The 17,378-nt window shown below is 46.9% G+C and overlaps 1 protein-coding gene across 3 annotated transcripts in view; it reads right to left on the bottom strand.

Annotated features, from left to right (window-relative positions):
• Positions 1-17,129, bottom strand: part of PPT2 (palmitoyl-protein thioesterase 2) — a 48,299-nt gene extending 31,170 nt beyond the window's left edge. Inside the window, exon 1 of one of the 3 annotated variants that reach the window (XM_035107124.2) lies at positions 17,037-17,129. Coding sequence is in view for 1 of the 3 variants with exons in the window: in XM_035107126.2 (XP_034963017.2) it covers positions 16,713-16,839 (127 nt within the window). In the remaining 2 variants the exon portion in view is untranslated. Of the gene's footprint in view, positions 1-1,110; positions 7,613-16,712; positions 17,006-17,036 lie in introns of those variants that run through there. The other 2 variants (XM_035107126.2, XM_035107125.2) reach the window with 2 other exon arrangements.
• Between the last annotated feature and the right edge of the window lie 249 nt (positions 17,130-17,378).

Below are 17,378 nucleotides of genomic sequence, written 5' to 3'. Positions count from 1 at the left end.
GATAGTGATATAATATAATAAGAATTAAAGATAAACAATCAAACAAACAAGCACAACTTCTAGATAAGTGCAAGACTTAAAAGTTGGAGCCTGGCACTCAGGACTGGCACCCAGAATCATAGTAATCATAGTAATCATAGTAATCATAGAATCATAGTATTTATTATCTATACCCCGTCCATCTGGCTGGGTTTCCCCAGCCACTCTGGGTGGCTCCCAATGAGAATATTAAAAACATGATACGACATTAAACATTAAAAACTTCAGATGTCTTCTAAAAGTCAGATAGTTGTTTATTTCCTTGACATCTGATAGGAGGGCTTTCCTCAGGGCAGGTGCCACTACCGAGAAGGCCCTTTGCCTGGTTCCCTGTAACTTGGTTTCTCGCAGCGAGGGAACCGCCAGAAGGCCCTCAGAGCTGGACCTCAGTGTCTGGGCTGAACGATGGGGGTGGAGACGCTCCTTCAGGTATACTGGGCAGAGGCCGTAAATAGTACTGCATATTCCTGCATATAAGACTACTTCTTAACCCAGGAAAATATTCTCAAAAGTTGGGGGTCATCTTATACGCCGAGTCGTATTACTTATACGGTGAGTATATCGTAAACTCTTTATTTTAACTGGAAAAGTTGGGGGTCCTCTTATACACCCAGTCATTTTATATGCCGGAATATACGGTAATTCACCCAAGCATGTGCAGAATCCCTCGCCACTGAGTCGTGGCGCAAAACATTTGGCACTTCACCTGAGGAGAGCAAGCTTCCGCAACAAAGGCTGCAGTTTCTCAGCCCAAAGCAGAGGGGCCTCTGGTCCTCCACTCCAAGCAGTCCGCCAACAATCAGGGACGATGGGAGTTGTAGTCCAACAGCATCTGAAACTCCACATCGGCCCCTGTTTTGCCTGCAAACCTGGATTCCCAGCACCTCCTCTATTGGCCGCTGAAGGCCTGGCAAGCTGCCACAGGAAGCAGCTGAGCATCTCCCAGGAAAGGCGGCAGGTGGCTTCAGAGATGCAGTGAATGCCCTACTGGGGTTTAAAGGAGTGGATTGCCTTGCTTCCAAGGAGGAAGGCGTCCCAGATCCCGGACTTTAGTTATCCCTGAGCCCTTACCTGGCTGAAGGCTCTGTGTTGATGTACACACTCCTGAATCATGAACTGCTTGCTCAGAGAGGCCTCGCCCCAATGGCTGGTCCTTCTGGCCACCTTCCCAGTTCCTGGGGATTATGAGGACTCTTCCTGGTCCAGCCTCCTCCTTTCAGCCAATAGCAACACAAGGAGGTGGGGACAGAAGCTCCCTCAGGTGTTTTGTCCCTGCGGTGTTTGTTCACTGCAGTGAGAAGGAGCACAGGAAGGACACTGGCACCTGGCACAGTGGCTAGAGTAGGATCCAGGAGAGTCTGGAGTTCAAATCCCCGCTCGGCCACAAAGCTCTCTAGGCGACCTTCGTCCGATCACTGCCTCTTTCAGCCTACCTCACAGGGTTGTCGCAATGAGACGAACTGCGTACGCTACATTGAGCGCCTCGGAGAAAGAAAGAAGGTTCTTTTTATCATATGTGGTGGTTTTGTAGCAAGCTTAAAGCTTACTGGGAGATGATATATAATGAAATGAAAAGGATGTTTAAAATAACCTTTGTAAAAAACAACAACAACAAACCCAGAAGCTTTTCTTTTGGGAATTATAGGGATAGAACTACTTTTATTGTATATAAACTTATTCTTGTACAGTATGCAACTACAGTGGCAAGAATGTTACTTGCTCAAAAATGGAAAGAGGAAGAAGTCCCAGCAAAGGAAGACTGGATACAAAAACTGATGGAATATGCAGAAATGGCAAAACCTTCCATTAAGAAGAATAAGAAGGCAAGATAACAAACTTTTTATAAACGAATGGAAATGGTTTATTGAATATTTACAGATAAATTGTAAACAGATAAGAACATTGGCAGGATTATTGTAATAAGCTGCAGTTTTAAAGGGGATATATTTAAAGAAGATGAATAAATGAGCCAAGTAGGTCAATTTGGATATGCAGGAGATATTAAAAATTAATTTAAGGAACCGCAGAAGTCAAGTTTCGAAGTGTCAAAATGATTGTAAAATTAATGAAATGCATAAACTTGAAAAGAGTGTGTGATATGAATTAATAAACTAGGATCAGTCACAGTGGGCTGTTGACCTTAGGCCGCTGATGAAGACTGCCGATCTCTGAATGGTCCCCACTTGGAAACAGGCCCTGCAAATAAAGAACTAGCACCCACCAGTCAACTCGGTTTTTAGCTCTCTGCGTTCCCATGTATTATTTTGAAAAGAGCGCTGTGTTTTAAAGGTGTGCCTGTGAGCCGACTCTGTAGGAGAGGGGCCAAAAGGCAATCCTTAAAAAAGGATTGTATAAATGCATGAAGTGAGAGTCCTGTGCAAAACTTGTCTGAGGCCTGAGGCAGGCGGCTTGAAAGAATAAAGTTATAAACTTTAAAAAAAAGCAGCTGGTCCCTGGTGGAGGCCCCAACCAGCTCAGCCATTGGAGGCTCAGGGGGGAAAGGCTGTCACCCACACCTCTGCAGGAGGAAAAACTGTTTTGACTGTTTTTAGCACTCAAACTTGTAAGGAAAAGTGCTAAAGGGCAGGGTGTAGAACAGACAAACAGCCCTGCCTACCCCTCCTCTGTTCTAGCTGGTTAATTTATTTACATTGTAGAGAACTTCCAAAAACCAAAGAAAAAACACACATTGTAAGAAAAATTCCTGCAGCGCTTAATAAAGCTACAAAGGATGCCTCTATAATGATGGAGACTTTCTTCAATTGTTGAAGGCCTTTTCTAATATTAAACATCACCCACGAACCTGCATGAAGATAACTGAATTCCCCCCCCCAAAAAAATAACGGGAGCCTCTGACCCGTTCAAAATCCCCCAGAGGCAGTGTTCAAAATCCCCCAGGGTCATGTTGCAACCACGTGGCAACAACAACTCAAACAACAACAATTTATTATTTACACCCTGCCCATCTGGCTGGGTTTGCCCAATCACTCTGGACGGCTCCCAACAGAATATTAAAAACGCAATAAATACATCAAACATTAAAACCTTCCCTAAACAGGGCTGCCTTCGGATATCTTCTAAAAGTCAAGACAGTTGTTTATTTCCTTGACATCTGTTGGGAGGGCGTTCCACAGGGTGGGCGCCACCACCGAGAAGGCCCTCTGCCTGCTTCCCTGCAACTTGGCTTCTCGCAAGGAGGGAACCGCCAGAAGGCCCTCAGAGCTGGACCTCAGTGTCCGGGCAGAACGATGGGGGTGGAGAAGCTCCTTCAGGTAGATCTCTGGATGCCATGTTGAGCGACTGACATCTCCATCTGGCTAGGGGGTGCTCAGGCACTGCACTCAAAAGGCACACACACACCCCAATGTCAGGCACGTTTTGTGCTCCTGCGGTGCAGCAAACTTTGCTTCTGTGCTGCTGCATGGGCTGCAATCCGCGGCGCACTTTCTCGAGGGCAAGAAAGCCCCTCTGGAGGTGGCGGGGGCTTACTTCCGAGCAAATACAGTCATACCTCGGGTTAAGTACGCTTCAGGTTGAGTACTTTCAATTTAAGTACTCCACAGACCCGTCTGGAACGGATTAATCCACTTTCCATTACTTTCAATGGGAAAGTTCGTTTCAGGTTAAATACGCTTCAGATTAAGTACGGACTTCCAGAACCAATTAAGTACTTAACCTGAGGTACCACTGTAAATATCAATAATAAATTTCATTGGAGGGGGGGGGAGAGAAAGGGGCCTAGACATTCTGTTGTGGCGACCGTAACCTAAGTTGTCCCTTGGCGGTTAGCTTTTAAACCTGAGTTTCTAACACTGGCTGGAGGTTTTTAACCTACCATGGATGCTTTAGCCGAGATTCCCTCATAGCCAGGGGTTGGAATAGATGACCCCGCGGGTCCCTTCCAATTCAACAGAGTAGGCATGATTCTATTCTGCCACCCATTTGCCATTGTGGCCTCAGCAGCCAGTCCTCTGGGACAAAGAGACGGAGAGAGCTTCCTCTCTGCTCCCTTATAATTGCTTTCTTGCTGGCATCTGGCCGTGTTGCCAACCTCGGTGACTCACCCTCCAATTAAAGTTGATGCACAATCCCCAACCACAGAAACAGAAGCCTGAGAAGAATGCAGAAGACAACCAAGGACTCCCGGCAGTTAAACAGATTATAACAGAGACTTTAAAAAAAGTCACACAGTGACCAGGTAACCGTCTTCTGTAACTGCAGAGAAGAGAGGGCACCGGGCGAAACGGTCGTGAAAGGATTACAGTGCACAAGGCATGGGGAACCTCAAAGCCAGGGTGTGGGTGGGTGTCTAATGCGGCCCTCCAGGCCTCCCTATCTGGCCCTTGAGACTTTGTACAACCTGCATCTCCCACTGGCTTCTTCCTCTACTGACTATTCCTGGAAGGAATACATACATCTTTGAACTTCGACAATCCCTCTTTACTCATTTGAATGGAGAGTAGAGCATTTTTGGCATCACCCACCATGTCTATGTGGCCCCCTAAAGGTTGTGCACAATGGGATGTGGCCCTCCAGGCTGGAGGAGGTTACAGAAAAGGAAGCCAGGCTTATTCCCAGGTAAATGGTTTTAAGATTGCTTGGTTTTCCAAGACCATCAGCAATAGAGGGTGAAATAAACAAATTAGGGTCATATACACATACTCTCTCTCTCTCTGTTCATCAATGTACCAAGCAGACGCGTACACAAGTGTATGGGCCACATGTGTGAAGCAGCAAAGGGGACAGTCCTGAAACCATTTTGACTCTCCCAGACTGACCAAATGGTTTCTCTGAAAGGAGGGAGGAAATGGGAAAACCTCCCCATTGTCTCTGTGCTCACAGATCCTGCCTTAAGGGCACATTTAAGGTGTGAATGGGGTGAACCTGGGACATGGATTCCGGAATTGAGTAGTTATAATAACAAAAGAGAGAATAATGCAATCAGATAGCTGGCAGACACTACCGGTAAACAACGGGCTCAGATTTCTGTTGAAGGCGGCCCTTTTCTATGATGTAGGTATGATGACCCTGGGGGGTGGTCTTGGGCTACACCCCTTCTGTGATGTATGTATGATGTAGGGAGGGGTGGTCTTGAGCTCCAGGGCAGGGAATTTCAAAATGGCTATAGAAGGGCAGGCACACATTTGTTCTGGGTCCTCCTCCTTTCTCCTGCCTGTGAGGGAGCACCCTGTTGCAACAGTCAATAAAGATCAGGCTTATAGCTGCTTTGCTTCTCAATATTCTCTGGTTGGCCTCTCGTTATTTTCTCCTACCGATGGAGAACCTACAAAGGACTCTACAAGGGCTCTTGTGTACCCCATAAGGGAATGAGGGCAGATTTTGTTTATTGCAAGGTGGAAACCACTGTTTTATATTCCAAGCCAGAAAGTGAGTTCTGTTCGTAGAATTGTAGAGTCGGAAGGGACCCCCCCCCCAGGGGCCTCTAGTCCAACCCCCTGTGGCTGCAACGCCCCCTGACCATCAGGTCCAGTCGTGTCTGACTCTGGGGTTGCGGCACTATTCTCGCTCTATAGGCCGAGGGAGCCGGCGTTTGTCCGCAGACAGCTTCCGGGTCATGTGGCCAGCATGACAAAGCTGCTTCTGGCGAACCAGAGCAGCGCACGGAAACGGTGTTTACCTTCCCGCCGGAGCGGTCCCTATTTATCTACTTGCACTTTGATGTGCTTTCGAACTGCTAGGTGGGCAGGAGCTGGGACCGAGCAACAGGAGCTCACCCCGTTGCAAGGATTTGAACCGCCGACCTTCTGATCAGCAAGCCCTAGGCTCAGTGGTTTAACCCACAGCGCCACCTGGGTCCCCTGTGGCTGCAACGCAGGAATCTCAAATTAAGCATCCATGACAGATGGTAATCCAACCTCTGCTTGAAAACCTCCAAGGAAGGAGAGTCCACAACCTTCCAAGCTGCTCCACTGTTGAACAGATTTTACTGTCAGAAAGTTCTTCCTGATGTTTAGTCGGAATTTCCTTTCTTGTAACTTGAAGCCATCGCTTCAAGTCCTACCCTCCAGAGCAGGATATTTGTAAGCCAACCAGGGAGCCTTTTGTGCATAAAAGCAGGATGCGTTGCTGCTTTTTAAAAACGCCACTCCAATATAATATGCTATTACTAAAACGTTCTAATCTCAAAAGTGGCATTACTAATTTATGAGAATATTTTTATCCTGCACCTTCCGTTCCATCCCGTCCCCCAGAATAATATCATAAAAATGCTAACAATATTAAAAAATATATGAGCAATTCAAAACCCCAGAAGAGCGAGCCTAGCAAACAGTACCAAAAAAAAAAAAAAAAAGACCGGCGCTACACTAGGAAAAACATGCATCTTCCCAAAAGCGTATTTCTTTTAATAATGACCCAGAAAAGCTACAATAAATATTTCTATGCAAGATAGATTTTTTGCTAAGGCCCTGAATCTTTAACAGAATAGCCCTATACTTGTCTACAGTTGTACCTTGGTTTTCGAACAGCCTAGTTCTCAAACGTTTAGGCTCCCAAACAATCGAAACCCGGAAGAGACTGTTTCGGTTTTCGAATGTTCTTTTGGAAGCCAAACGTCCGATGGCGCTTCTACGGCTTCTGATTGGCTGCAGGAAGCCATGCTCTGGTTTTCGAACATTTTGGAAGTCGAAGGGCCTTCCGGAACAGATTCCGTTTGACTTCCAAGGTACGACTGTACTCGGCTTGCCCCCAAATGGGTATAGAATTGGAGCCTCAACCTCTTGTTGAAATGAATATCCTGATATAGGAACTTGGGAAACTGCCTCATACAGAATCAGGTTCCAGGCAGAATGCTGGAGATTGTACCTAAGATCAGGCTTCCTCAAACTCAGCCCTCCAGATGTTTTTGGCATACAGCTCCCATGATCTGTAGCTAGCAAGACCAGTGGTCAGGGACGATGGGAATTGTAGTCTCAAAACATCTGGAGGGCCGAGTTTGAGTAAGCCTGCCTAAAATGTTTTTGCATGCAAAGATTCTCAACCTTTGGCCTTTCCTTAGGCAGGAATAAACAGCTGCACAGATATAAAGCCCTGTTTAGGGAAGCTTTTAATCTTTAAGAAATTAGTGTATTTTAATATTTCTGTTGGAAGCCGCCCAGAGTGGCTGGGGAAACCCAGCCAGATGGGCGAGGTATAAATAATAAATTATTATTAAAATTATTATTATTATATAAGATGGGGGACACCTGACTTACTAGCAGTACATGTGAAAAGGATCTGATATTAAAATTATTATTATTATTATTATTATTATTATTATTATTATTATTATTATTTACTTATACCCCGCCCATCTGGCCAGGCCTCCACAGCCACTCTGGGCAACTTCCAACAGGATATTAAAAACACGGTAAAATATCAAACATTAAAAACTTCCCTAAACATGAGTCAGCAGTGCAATGCAGCAGCAAATGAAACAAATGCTATTCTATTCTATTTATTTATTATTATTATTCTACTTTAAAGTATTTTATTTTTAATTTGTACAGTTTGCATTATCACCAACACAAAATTACATCTTTCGTTCAAAACTTCATCCCCCTCGGCCCCCCTCCCCCCTTTCTGTGGTTGCTAATGCAATATCTTTTACCTCTGCATATCAAAGTCCAATTTATATTTCTAATTATCCTTCATAGTCCATTAAAGTTATTCTCACTGCACGATGTTAAGTCAACCCTACCAATGACTACCTACCGGTACCTCCTTCTTTGGAGGTCTTTAAGCAGAGGCTTGACAGCCATCTGTCAGGAATGCTTTGATGGTGTTTCCTGCTTGGCAGGGGGTTGGACTGGATGGCCCTTGTGGTCTCTTCCAACTCTATGATTCTATGACTTAAGTCGTGTACGATAATTTTTCAAATATTCTGCAAATATTCTAGGCCACATCAACAGAAGTATAGTGTCCAGATCAAGGGAAGTCTATTCTATTCTGCCTTGGGTCAGACCACAGCTAGAATACTGTGTCCAGTTCTAGGTTTCACAATAAAAGAAGCAGGGCATTTTTGCAGCCAGAACTCTGTTCCGGTACTTCATCACTGACATTATAAGAGAACGAGGGAGGCGTTCATGGCGAGTTCTGGCAGCTCTTTTTCTAGAAAACTAGCACTGTTAAGAAGGAGATTGAGAAGCTGGAAGGTGTGCAGAGGAGGGCAACTAAGATGATCAAAGGTCTGGAAAGTGAGCCTTATGGGGAACGGTTATGGGGAGCTGGATATGTTTAGCCTGGAAGATGTTTAGCCTGAGAGGAGATAGGATATCTCTCTTCAAATATCTCAAGGGCTGTCACATGGAAGGGGGGATCAAGCTGGTTTTCCCCTGCTCTGGAGGGTAGGATCCAAAACAACAGATTCAAGATACAATAAAGGGGATTCCGGCTAAACATCAGGAAGAACTTTCTGAGCTGTTCAACAGAGGTTCAACCTTGGGAGGTTCTAGACCATAGCTGTCAAGTTCTCCCTTTTTTTAAGGGAAATTCCCTTATGCTGAATTGGCTTCCTCGCGAGAAAAGGGAAAACTTGACAGCTATGTTCTGGACTCTCCTTCCTTGGAGCTCTTTGAGCATAGGTTAGAGCAGTGTTTCTCAACCAGTGTGCCTCCAGATGTTTTGGGACTACAACTCCCATCATCCCTAGCTAGCAAGACCAGTGGTCAGGAATGATGGGAGTTGTAGTCCCAAAACATCTGGAGGCACACTGGTTGAGAAACACTGGGTTAGAGCAGGCATCCCCAAACTTCGGCCCTCCAGATGTTTTGGACTACAATTCCCATCTTCCCCGACCACTGGTCCTGTTAGCTAGGGATCATGGGAGTTGTAGGCCAAAACATCTGGAGGGCCACAGTTTGGGGATGCCTGGGTTAGAGGGTCATCTGCTATGGATGCTTTAGCTGAGATTCCTGCATTGCAGGGGGTTGGGCTAGATGACCCTTGGGGTCCCTCCCAACTCTACAATTTTACGATTCTATGCATCACAGATGGGGTGAGGTGGGGACAGAGTGTATGACCACCGCAGCATACAAGCAGCCTCTTGTGGGTGGGATGCACCCCCAGTTCCCAAATCGTTGGAAGTCTAAAGAAGCACCTCAAACTGGGCACAGAATCAAAACGGGGGTTGCGCTTCTGTGCTTTGCACACACACTCATTTACTAGCGTCGATGGCACATCAAAAGCTTCAGCCACTGCCCCCTCTCCTTCCCAGTCCGTTGCCGAAATCAATGGCACTTCAGTTTGCTTCCTTTTGCCCGAATCATATCTACTCCCTTCCAGTGAAACATTACACCCGGCTCAGCAGAGGCGCGCGACAGTAAACAAGACGGGGCACGGAGTCACACGCCAAATTAACAGCACCAACACACCCGCTGAATAAACACCGACATGCAGAAACAGTGAATCAGCCACACAGATTGAGAAGCGAGAGGGGGTTTGAAGGCAGCAAGTGATTTATAGATTGTCCCAAAGAGAAAGCATAAGACAATAAGTGTTAAGATAATTATTCTTGGGTGGAAGATGGAAACACAGACATCACCAGGGTGCCGGGAAGCAAACTCACAGAAGAACCCAGTGGGATTTGCCCTCCCTTAATGAATTTATTAATTCCATTTTCTTTTTCGTTTCCAGATGTTACTGAACTACAACTCCCATCATCAGGGGGTTTGAGCTGGGTGTTCATCAGTATGCGGATGATACCCAGCTCTACCTCTCTTTCAAATCAGAACCAGTGAAGGCAGTGAAGGTCCTGGAGGCAGTTGGAGGATGGATGGCGGCTAACAGGTTGAGGTTGAATCCTGACAAGACAGAAGTACTGTTCGTGGGGGACAGGAGGCGGGCAGGTGTGGAGGATTCCCTGGTTCTGAATGGGGTAACTGTGCCCCTGAAGGACCAGGTGCGCAGCCTGGGAGTCATTTTGGACTCACAGCTGTCCATGGAGGCGCAGGTCAATTCTCTGTCCAGGGCAGCTGTCTATCAGCTCCATCTGGTACGCAGGTTGAGACCCTACTTGCTGGCGGACTGTCTCGCCAGAGTGGTGCATGCTCTAGTTATCTCCCGCTTGGACTACTGCAATGCGCTCTACGTGGGGCTACCTTTGAAGGTGACTCGGAAACTACAACTAATCCAGAATGCGGCAGCTAGACTGGTGACTGGGAGCGGCCGCCGAGACCACATAACACCGGTTTTGAAAGATCTACATTGGCTCCCAGTACGTTTCCGAGCACAATTCAAAGTGTTGGTGCTGACCTTTAAAGCCCTAAATGGCCTCGGTCAGTATACCTGAAGGAGCGTCTCCATCCCCATCGTTCTGCCCGGACACTGAGGTCCAGCACCGAGGGTCTTCTGGCGGTTCCCTCGTTGCGAGAAGCCAAGTTGCAGGGAACTAGGCAGAGGGCCTTCTCGGTGGTGGCGCCTGCCCTGTGGAACGCCCTCCCAACAGATGTCAAATAGGAAAACAACTGCCAGACTTTTAGAAGACATCTGAAGGCAGCCCTTTTCAGGGAGGCTTTTAATGTTTAATAGATTACTGTGTTCTGTTTTTCTGTTGGAAGCCGCCCAGAGTGGCTGGGGAGACCCAGCCAGATGGGCGGGGTATAAATAATAAATTATTATTATATATTATTATTATCATTGGATATGCTTGCGTGAGCTGATGCAAGATGTTGTTCAGCAGCGACAAGATCCTTTTTAGATCTTTTAATTGTTTTATAATGTGTGCATCTGCCGCCCTGGGCGGCTTCGGGAGGAAGGGCAGGATAGAATAAATTTAAATAAACACATAATATTTCATACCAACATCTGGAGGCCCAATGGTTCCTCGCCCCTGCCCTAGTCCCTCCCAAACCACTTCCTTCCAGATATTTCACACCCAGGCTTGTTCAGTCAAGCTGCCATTTGTCAGGAACTCCCTGCCAAGATGACAATGCTCGTAGAATCATAGAGTTGGAAGGGACCCTGAGGATCATCTAGTCCAACCCCCTGCAATGCAGGAATATGCAACTGCCCCATACGGGAATCAAACCTGCAACCTTGGCATTATCAGCATCCTGCTCCAGCCAACTGAGCTATCGAGGCTCATTTTCCTTCCGTTAGCTCAGCATCTCTTTATCTGCTCTTTAGCTGTGGTCACTCATCTTCATCATCCTCATTATTTATTGCATTTTTATCCCACCTTCCAATCCAAGGAGCTCTCCATCTCTAGATTATCCTCGCAACAAGTCAGGCTGAGAGACTGTGTCTGGCTACGAGGTCACCCAGTGAGCTTCACGGTCGAGTGGGAATCCGAACCCTGGTCTCCCAGGTCCAACATCCTAACCACTACACCACACTGCCTGCATTGCCAGGGGTTGGAATTTATAACCCTTGGAATGAGCCAAATCTACAGCTCTGAGATTCTATGCCAGGTGGTGCTTCCAAGCAAAGTTCAGGCAGCATTGCAAGTGTACATAATATTCCTAAATTCATTTTCTTGCATTCCATAGAATCATAGAGTTGGAAGAGACCACAAGGGCCATCCAGTCCAACCCCTTGCCAAGCAGGAAACTCCATCAAAGCATTCCTGACAGATGGCTGTCAAGCCTCCGCTTAAAGATCTCCAAAGAAGGAGACTCCACCACACTCCTTGGCAGCAAATTCCACTGTCGAACAGCTCTTACTGTCAGGAAGTTCTTATATCCCCCACTTTCTTTAACCATGGAACCCAGGTGGTGTTCATGAGGTTACCAGGAGGTCACACACCCAGGCACTGACCAGACCCAATGATGCTTAGCTTCAGAAAGGTATGTCTTCAGACTGCCAAAATCTCTCTTCTTAGCAGGTATAAAACCAATTGCAACACACACGCTAGAACAATTCCATCAAAATATTGCAACATCTATGATTAAAATGTGCAATAAAGCAACCCCATTAAGATGGAACAACAGTTAAAACAGCAATTAAAATTATCATTTCATACATATCCTGGGTGCCAGTTGAGGGGGGGGGGAGAAGGAGGATTGCAGTATTTTCCCACCAACAAAAATATGACTCTAAACATTAGTTTACGGCAGTGAAAAGAGGAGATCAGGGGCAGAGGTGTTTAGTTGCCTCTTCCCATATATGTGTCCCAATGACCACATAAACAACTTGATAATAATAATAATAATAATAATAATAATAATAATAATAATAATTTATGCCCCACCCATCTGGCCAGGCCTCCCCAGCCACTCTGGGCGGCTCCCAGCAGAATATTAAAACACGATAAAACATCAAACATTTAAAACTTCCCCTTGAAGGGCTGCCTTCAGATGTCTTGTAAAAGTAACATCGTTGTTTATTTCCTTGACATCTGAAGGGAGGGCGTTCCACAGGGTGGGTGCCACTACCGAGAAGGCCCTCTGTCTGGTTCCCTGTAACCTCGCTTCTCACAGTGAGGGAACCGCCAGAAGACCCTCGGAGCTGTACCTCAGTGTCTGGGCTGAACAATGGAGGTGGAGACGCTCCTTCATTTATTTACTGCTCAGTAAAACAACCCCCTTGGAAGGTGGATGTTGAGCTACCATAGTATGGATTGCAACCAGGGCACAAGCCAGTGCAGCAAAGGGGTCAAAGAGTCAGACTAGGACCTGGGAGACCAGAGGGTCAAATCCCCACTCAGCCATGAAGCTCGCTGGGTGACCTCAGGCCAGTCATTTCCTCTCAGCCTAGCCTACCTCGCAGGGGTGTTGTGGGAAGTAAACGAAGAGCGAAGAGCCATGCATGCCACCTTGGGCTCCTTGAAGAAAAAAATGGGGTATGAATGCAATAAGTAAGTAAATAAATAGTGCCGTGGCACAGAGTACAGAAAGTGGCCCCAGAGAAAGTCTTTAGTTGCAAACACTCTGCTTGAAAGCACGTGAGCACAAATCGCATGCAGGGGTCTCAGGAGGAGTAAAAAAGGGGCAAAATCATAGCTGTTCTTTTTTGCAAATTAAAACAAAGTTACGGGGGGGAAATAAATGTGCACAATGTATACTGATCACAGTGCAGGATCTTGCTTTTTCGTAATGCAGGACTGATGGCAGATACTTGTTTGTATTTTAATGTGTAGGGAATTTAGGTCCATAACCAGAAACGGCCACAGAAATGTTGCGCAGTTGGTGTGCACCAATTGCCCCAGGACAAAGCCCATGCAAAACCAGTGGCAGCAAAAAAAACGTGTAAGTTCAAAAGTTATTTTATCTATTCAATTCAGGAATTAGAAGCCAATGTTCCAAGTACCTGTCAGTCACCCCAGATTCTTCACACTTACTGACAAAACACCGATGTTGCTGGACTCCAGCTTCCTTTATCTATATAGCCACTGGCTGGGGCTGATGGGAGTTCAAAAACATCTGGAGGGAGGGACATGGGCCCCCTTACTCTCTACCAAGGAGAACGCAGTGAACATATTTTTCCTGGTTTCTCAGTAAGTAAGACTTTTTAAGATGAAAGCTGAAAACACACGGAAGATGTTATAGCTTGGCATTTTGTTGTGGGGGCCAGTCCCCCACTGTCAGGAACTGGCTGGAAGAGGACAAGTGGTAGGAGGCACCAGCTGGGGAACCCCCAAGGGAGCCCCTTGAGGAGGAAGGATCAGAGCCCAGGGATTGGTGACGGGACACCAAGGAGAGGTCAGAGGGGGGGAATTGGGAGGAGGTTCTAGATGCTGAAGGAGCAACAGGGTTTAGTGAGCAGGAGGAATATGTGACAGGGAGCAGTTCAGACACTGAGGCTGAAGCAGAGGAGAGGGGTCAAGAGACTGCTTGGATCAAGAATCCAGGGCGTCTCCCTCTCCTGCTGCAACAAGCCCCCCTCCACCCTGGTTTTGAAGAACATGCTGAATAATGAGGAGGGCAGAACAGAGGCCAGAGGGAGGCAGTTTGAGACTGCTTGGGTAACATCCAGGAGAGGAGGAGCCTTAGATAGGGTGCAGGGCAGGGACCTTCAGTTCTGGCAAGACCTACTGTGAACTGTTGCAGGTAACTTCACCGACAACTGACCTACTGCATCTGACTCCAGCCTTGATACCCACATGGCTACAGCCCTGGGAAAAGTCTATACACCTTGTGTGGAGTTTCCGAGGTCATATCCCAGAGATTCCCCCATACCTCTACATTTGTCACTGACAAATTCTGGACTGTCCAGTTTTTGAGTTGTTTTTTTGGGGACTGGGGTGTAATCGCATCCCACCCAATGCAGGTTGCACAATTATAATTGTTTGCAATGTGGAGGTAGAAGTAGACTGGATGTTTTGCAACAAGGAAAGTGGTGGAGGCCATGCACTGGGAGGTGTGACCTTGATCTGATGCAACTTGTCACCTAGGCTTCCTGCCAGCAAATCAGTGTGCATGCTCAATAAACAGGTTGTCTGAAAGTGCCCTCTCTTAGGGTGAAAGAGGCAGCCAAGGCTGAGCAGATGGGCCATGCTGCAAAGAGGTGGTGGATTAAATAGTCCCAGAAAGGACAGAGGGAACACAGGAAACTGCTATTGGTCCACCAGACTCAGTATTGTCTACACTGACTAGCAGCTCTTAAGATTTCAGGCAGAGAAACTCTCCCAGCCATGCCTGGAGATGCTGGGGATTGAACCTGGGACTTTATATGTACCAGGCAAGAGCTATACCACTGATCTATAACCCTTCCTCAAGCTATGGGAGGAGATGGGGAAGAGCAGAATCTGCATATTGATTCACAGACCAGTTCATCATCAGTTATATAAAAAGGAATCCATTTTTTCCCCAGGCCAGAAAGAGTATCTCTAAGACTTATTTGTTCCTAAAGGTGCAAGCATGGAATAGCTGACCAATCCTCAGAAGAGATGGGAAGGAGAGGAGAAGGAAAAGCAGGGCGCCTACACATCGTACATTTAAGGCACATTACTTCCTGCAAAATAATCTTGGGTACGCAGGGAACTGTACACAATCTTGGGAACTGTAGTTTGCTACTGGTGCTGGGAATTGTAGCTCCATAAGGGGTAAACTGCAAAATTTGTGTGCCTTCACATTAGGGTGCGTACGCAGCCTAAGCTAAGGCAAGCGCTATCTCACCATTTGGAGAAGGGAAGAACTTCCTAGTGGGGATCCCGAACCTGTTAGCACTACAAAACTTGACTTATTTCCTCTCTCCTTTCCAGCCCCTAAAGGGACCCCTGACCGTTAGGTCCAGTTGCGAACGACTCCGGGGTTGCGGTGTTCATCTCACTTTACTGGCCAAGGGAGCAGCGTTTGTCCGCAGACAGCTTCCGGGTCATGTGGCCAGCATGACTAAGCCGCTTCTGGCAAACCAGAGCAGCGCACGGAAATGCCATATACCTTCCCACCAGAGCAGTACCTATTTATCTACTTGCACTTTGACGTGCTTTCGAACTGCTAGATGGGCAGGAGCTGGGACTGAGCAACAGGAGCTCCAATCGTTAAGCTCTAGGCTCAGTGGTTTACACCACAGCGCCACCCATTTCCAGCCCCTAAATATACAGGTGAAACTTGGAAAATTAGAATACCGTCGAAAAGTGCATTTATTTCTGTAGTGCAACTTAAAAGGTGAAACCAATATATGAGATAGCAAGATATGTCACGCCTTTATTTGTTGTCATTGTAATTATTTGTCATGAGGCGGTTCAATTATAAATGGAATGTAATTAATGAAATGTAATAGCAATGTTTATTTTTGTATTATTGTAACTATTTGTTTTATTACTGTGGAATTTCCAAAAGAAAGCACCTGTAAAAATTAAAAGAAAAAGAAAAAATAACAAGTTGCATTACTGAAATAGATGCACTTTCTGACCATATTCTAATTTTCCGAGTTTCACCTATATATAAAACAAAGGAACAGCTTCAAAGTCACAGGCTGTTGGCCAGAGCAGTAACTAATCCTACCCAGCCATTGCATCCAACTATTTTTTGGTTTTGCAGTTGTCGAAATGCCGGTGTGTTTGTCGCTCTGAGCTCCTTTGGGAGGAAAAGCGGGGTGTAAAACCGATGCACAAATGCAACACAACACCCCCTCCCAAACAAAGATGAATTTATCTGACACTGACAAACACACACACACAGAGCCACAAAAATTAGCGAGATCCTGTGAAAATCCAACGCTGCACCAATGGATTGGAGTGAAGCGCGAGATTCTGCTCTTTTCGCTTTGAACAGCAGCCAGACGTGCAGGCGCTAATGTTGCGAAGAGCCTCTCTTGCGTTGCGCACCAAACCGTAGTTCAAATAAATAACTACAGCAGCCGGCAAGCTCGGCAGAAAACGAAAGGAGATGCGAACAAAAGCCCTTCACTTTCCCCTCGGTACGCACTAAGTTATTTGCCCCGCCGAAACGACTATAACCCCCCCCCATTTCTTTTGCGTCTTTTGCAAATCTGCAAGGAATTAACGCTGGCAGGAAGAAATCCGCTCTTTCCTCAGCAATCGAGAAACTAAGGCGTCCCCTCTCCATCCAACCTCATTACAAAGTCATAAAAATATATATATAAATAACTCCGGGTCATAAAAGCCGTTTGGGCTCCTGTGTCTTTAAGGGCTGCCAAGCGGGGGAAATTCCATCAGGTTCGCCTTCTCCCGCCGGTGCAGCTAGGAGAAGGGGTGGGTGGGCGCTGGGGAGCCACCCCGGAGGGAAAGTCCCTTCTGTGTGTGCAACTCTCCAAAAATACAGTATCAATACCTGAAAATCTCAACGGAGGCCAAAATGAAAAGTCGACGCAACCCTCCCGGCTCCCTTGCAGGCCCTTCTCCAGCCAAAGCAGATGCGTATGAATGATCTCTGTTGCGGATCCCCGATCAAGCCCCATTCAGCATCAAACCAAACCCATTCCCATCCTCCTCACCCCTCCACCAACACACGCTCCCAGCTTAAGGTTGTGGAACAATTCGCCACCCCGCCTCTCCTGAATGGGATTCCCCAGCCGTAAACCCCATTGATTCGCAAACTTTTTTTCTTTTTCTTTTTCGCCCTTGCAGTTCCCCACCGCCGCCCATCGGATCTTGCCTGGATCAAGTCACCGGCCGCTTCCCTGCCCCCATCCGCCAGCTGATCTCTCCTCTCCTCTCCTCTCCTCTCCTCTCTCTCTCTCTCTCTTTCTCTTGTTGTTTATTTCCCCTCTCGTGCTGGAGCGCGCGCGTCAGATCCGGGGATGCTCCCCCGCCCCCGGCGACCGCGCAGGCGTCCCTGGAAACCAAATGTTGCAACGTTCTATTCCCACCCCCGCTCCGTTCATCGCGAAACTGGCGCCCCCTAAAGAGAGGAAGAGACCGCGAATCAGTAGGGGGCTGGGGTCAAGCCGGAATTACAACCCCCTCCCTCCCTCCCTCTCTCTCTGTGCTAGAATGT

The sequence above is a fragment of the Zootoca vivipara genome, chromosome 2, assembly GCF_963506605.1.
Source record: "Zootoca vivipara chromosome 2, rZooViv1.1, whole genome shotgun sequence".
NCBI classification, from domain to species: Eukaryota; Metazoa; Chordata; class Lepidosauria; order Squamata; family Lacertidae; genus Zootoca; species Zootoca vivipara.
Note: the sequence above shows the minus strand (reverse complement) of the source record. Positions and strands in the feature narration are given on the sequence as shown.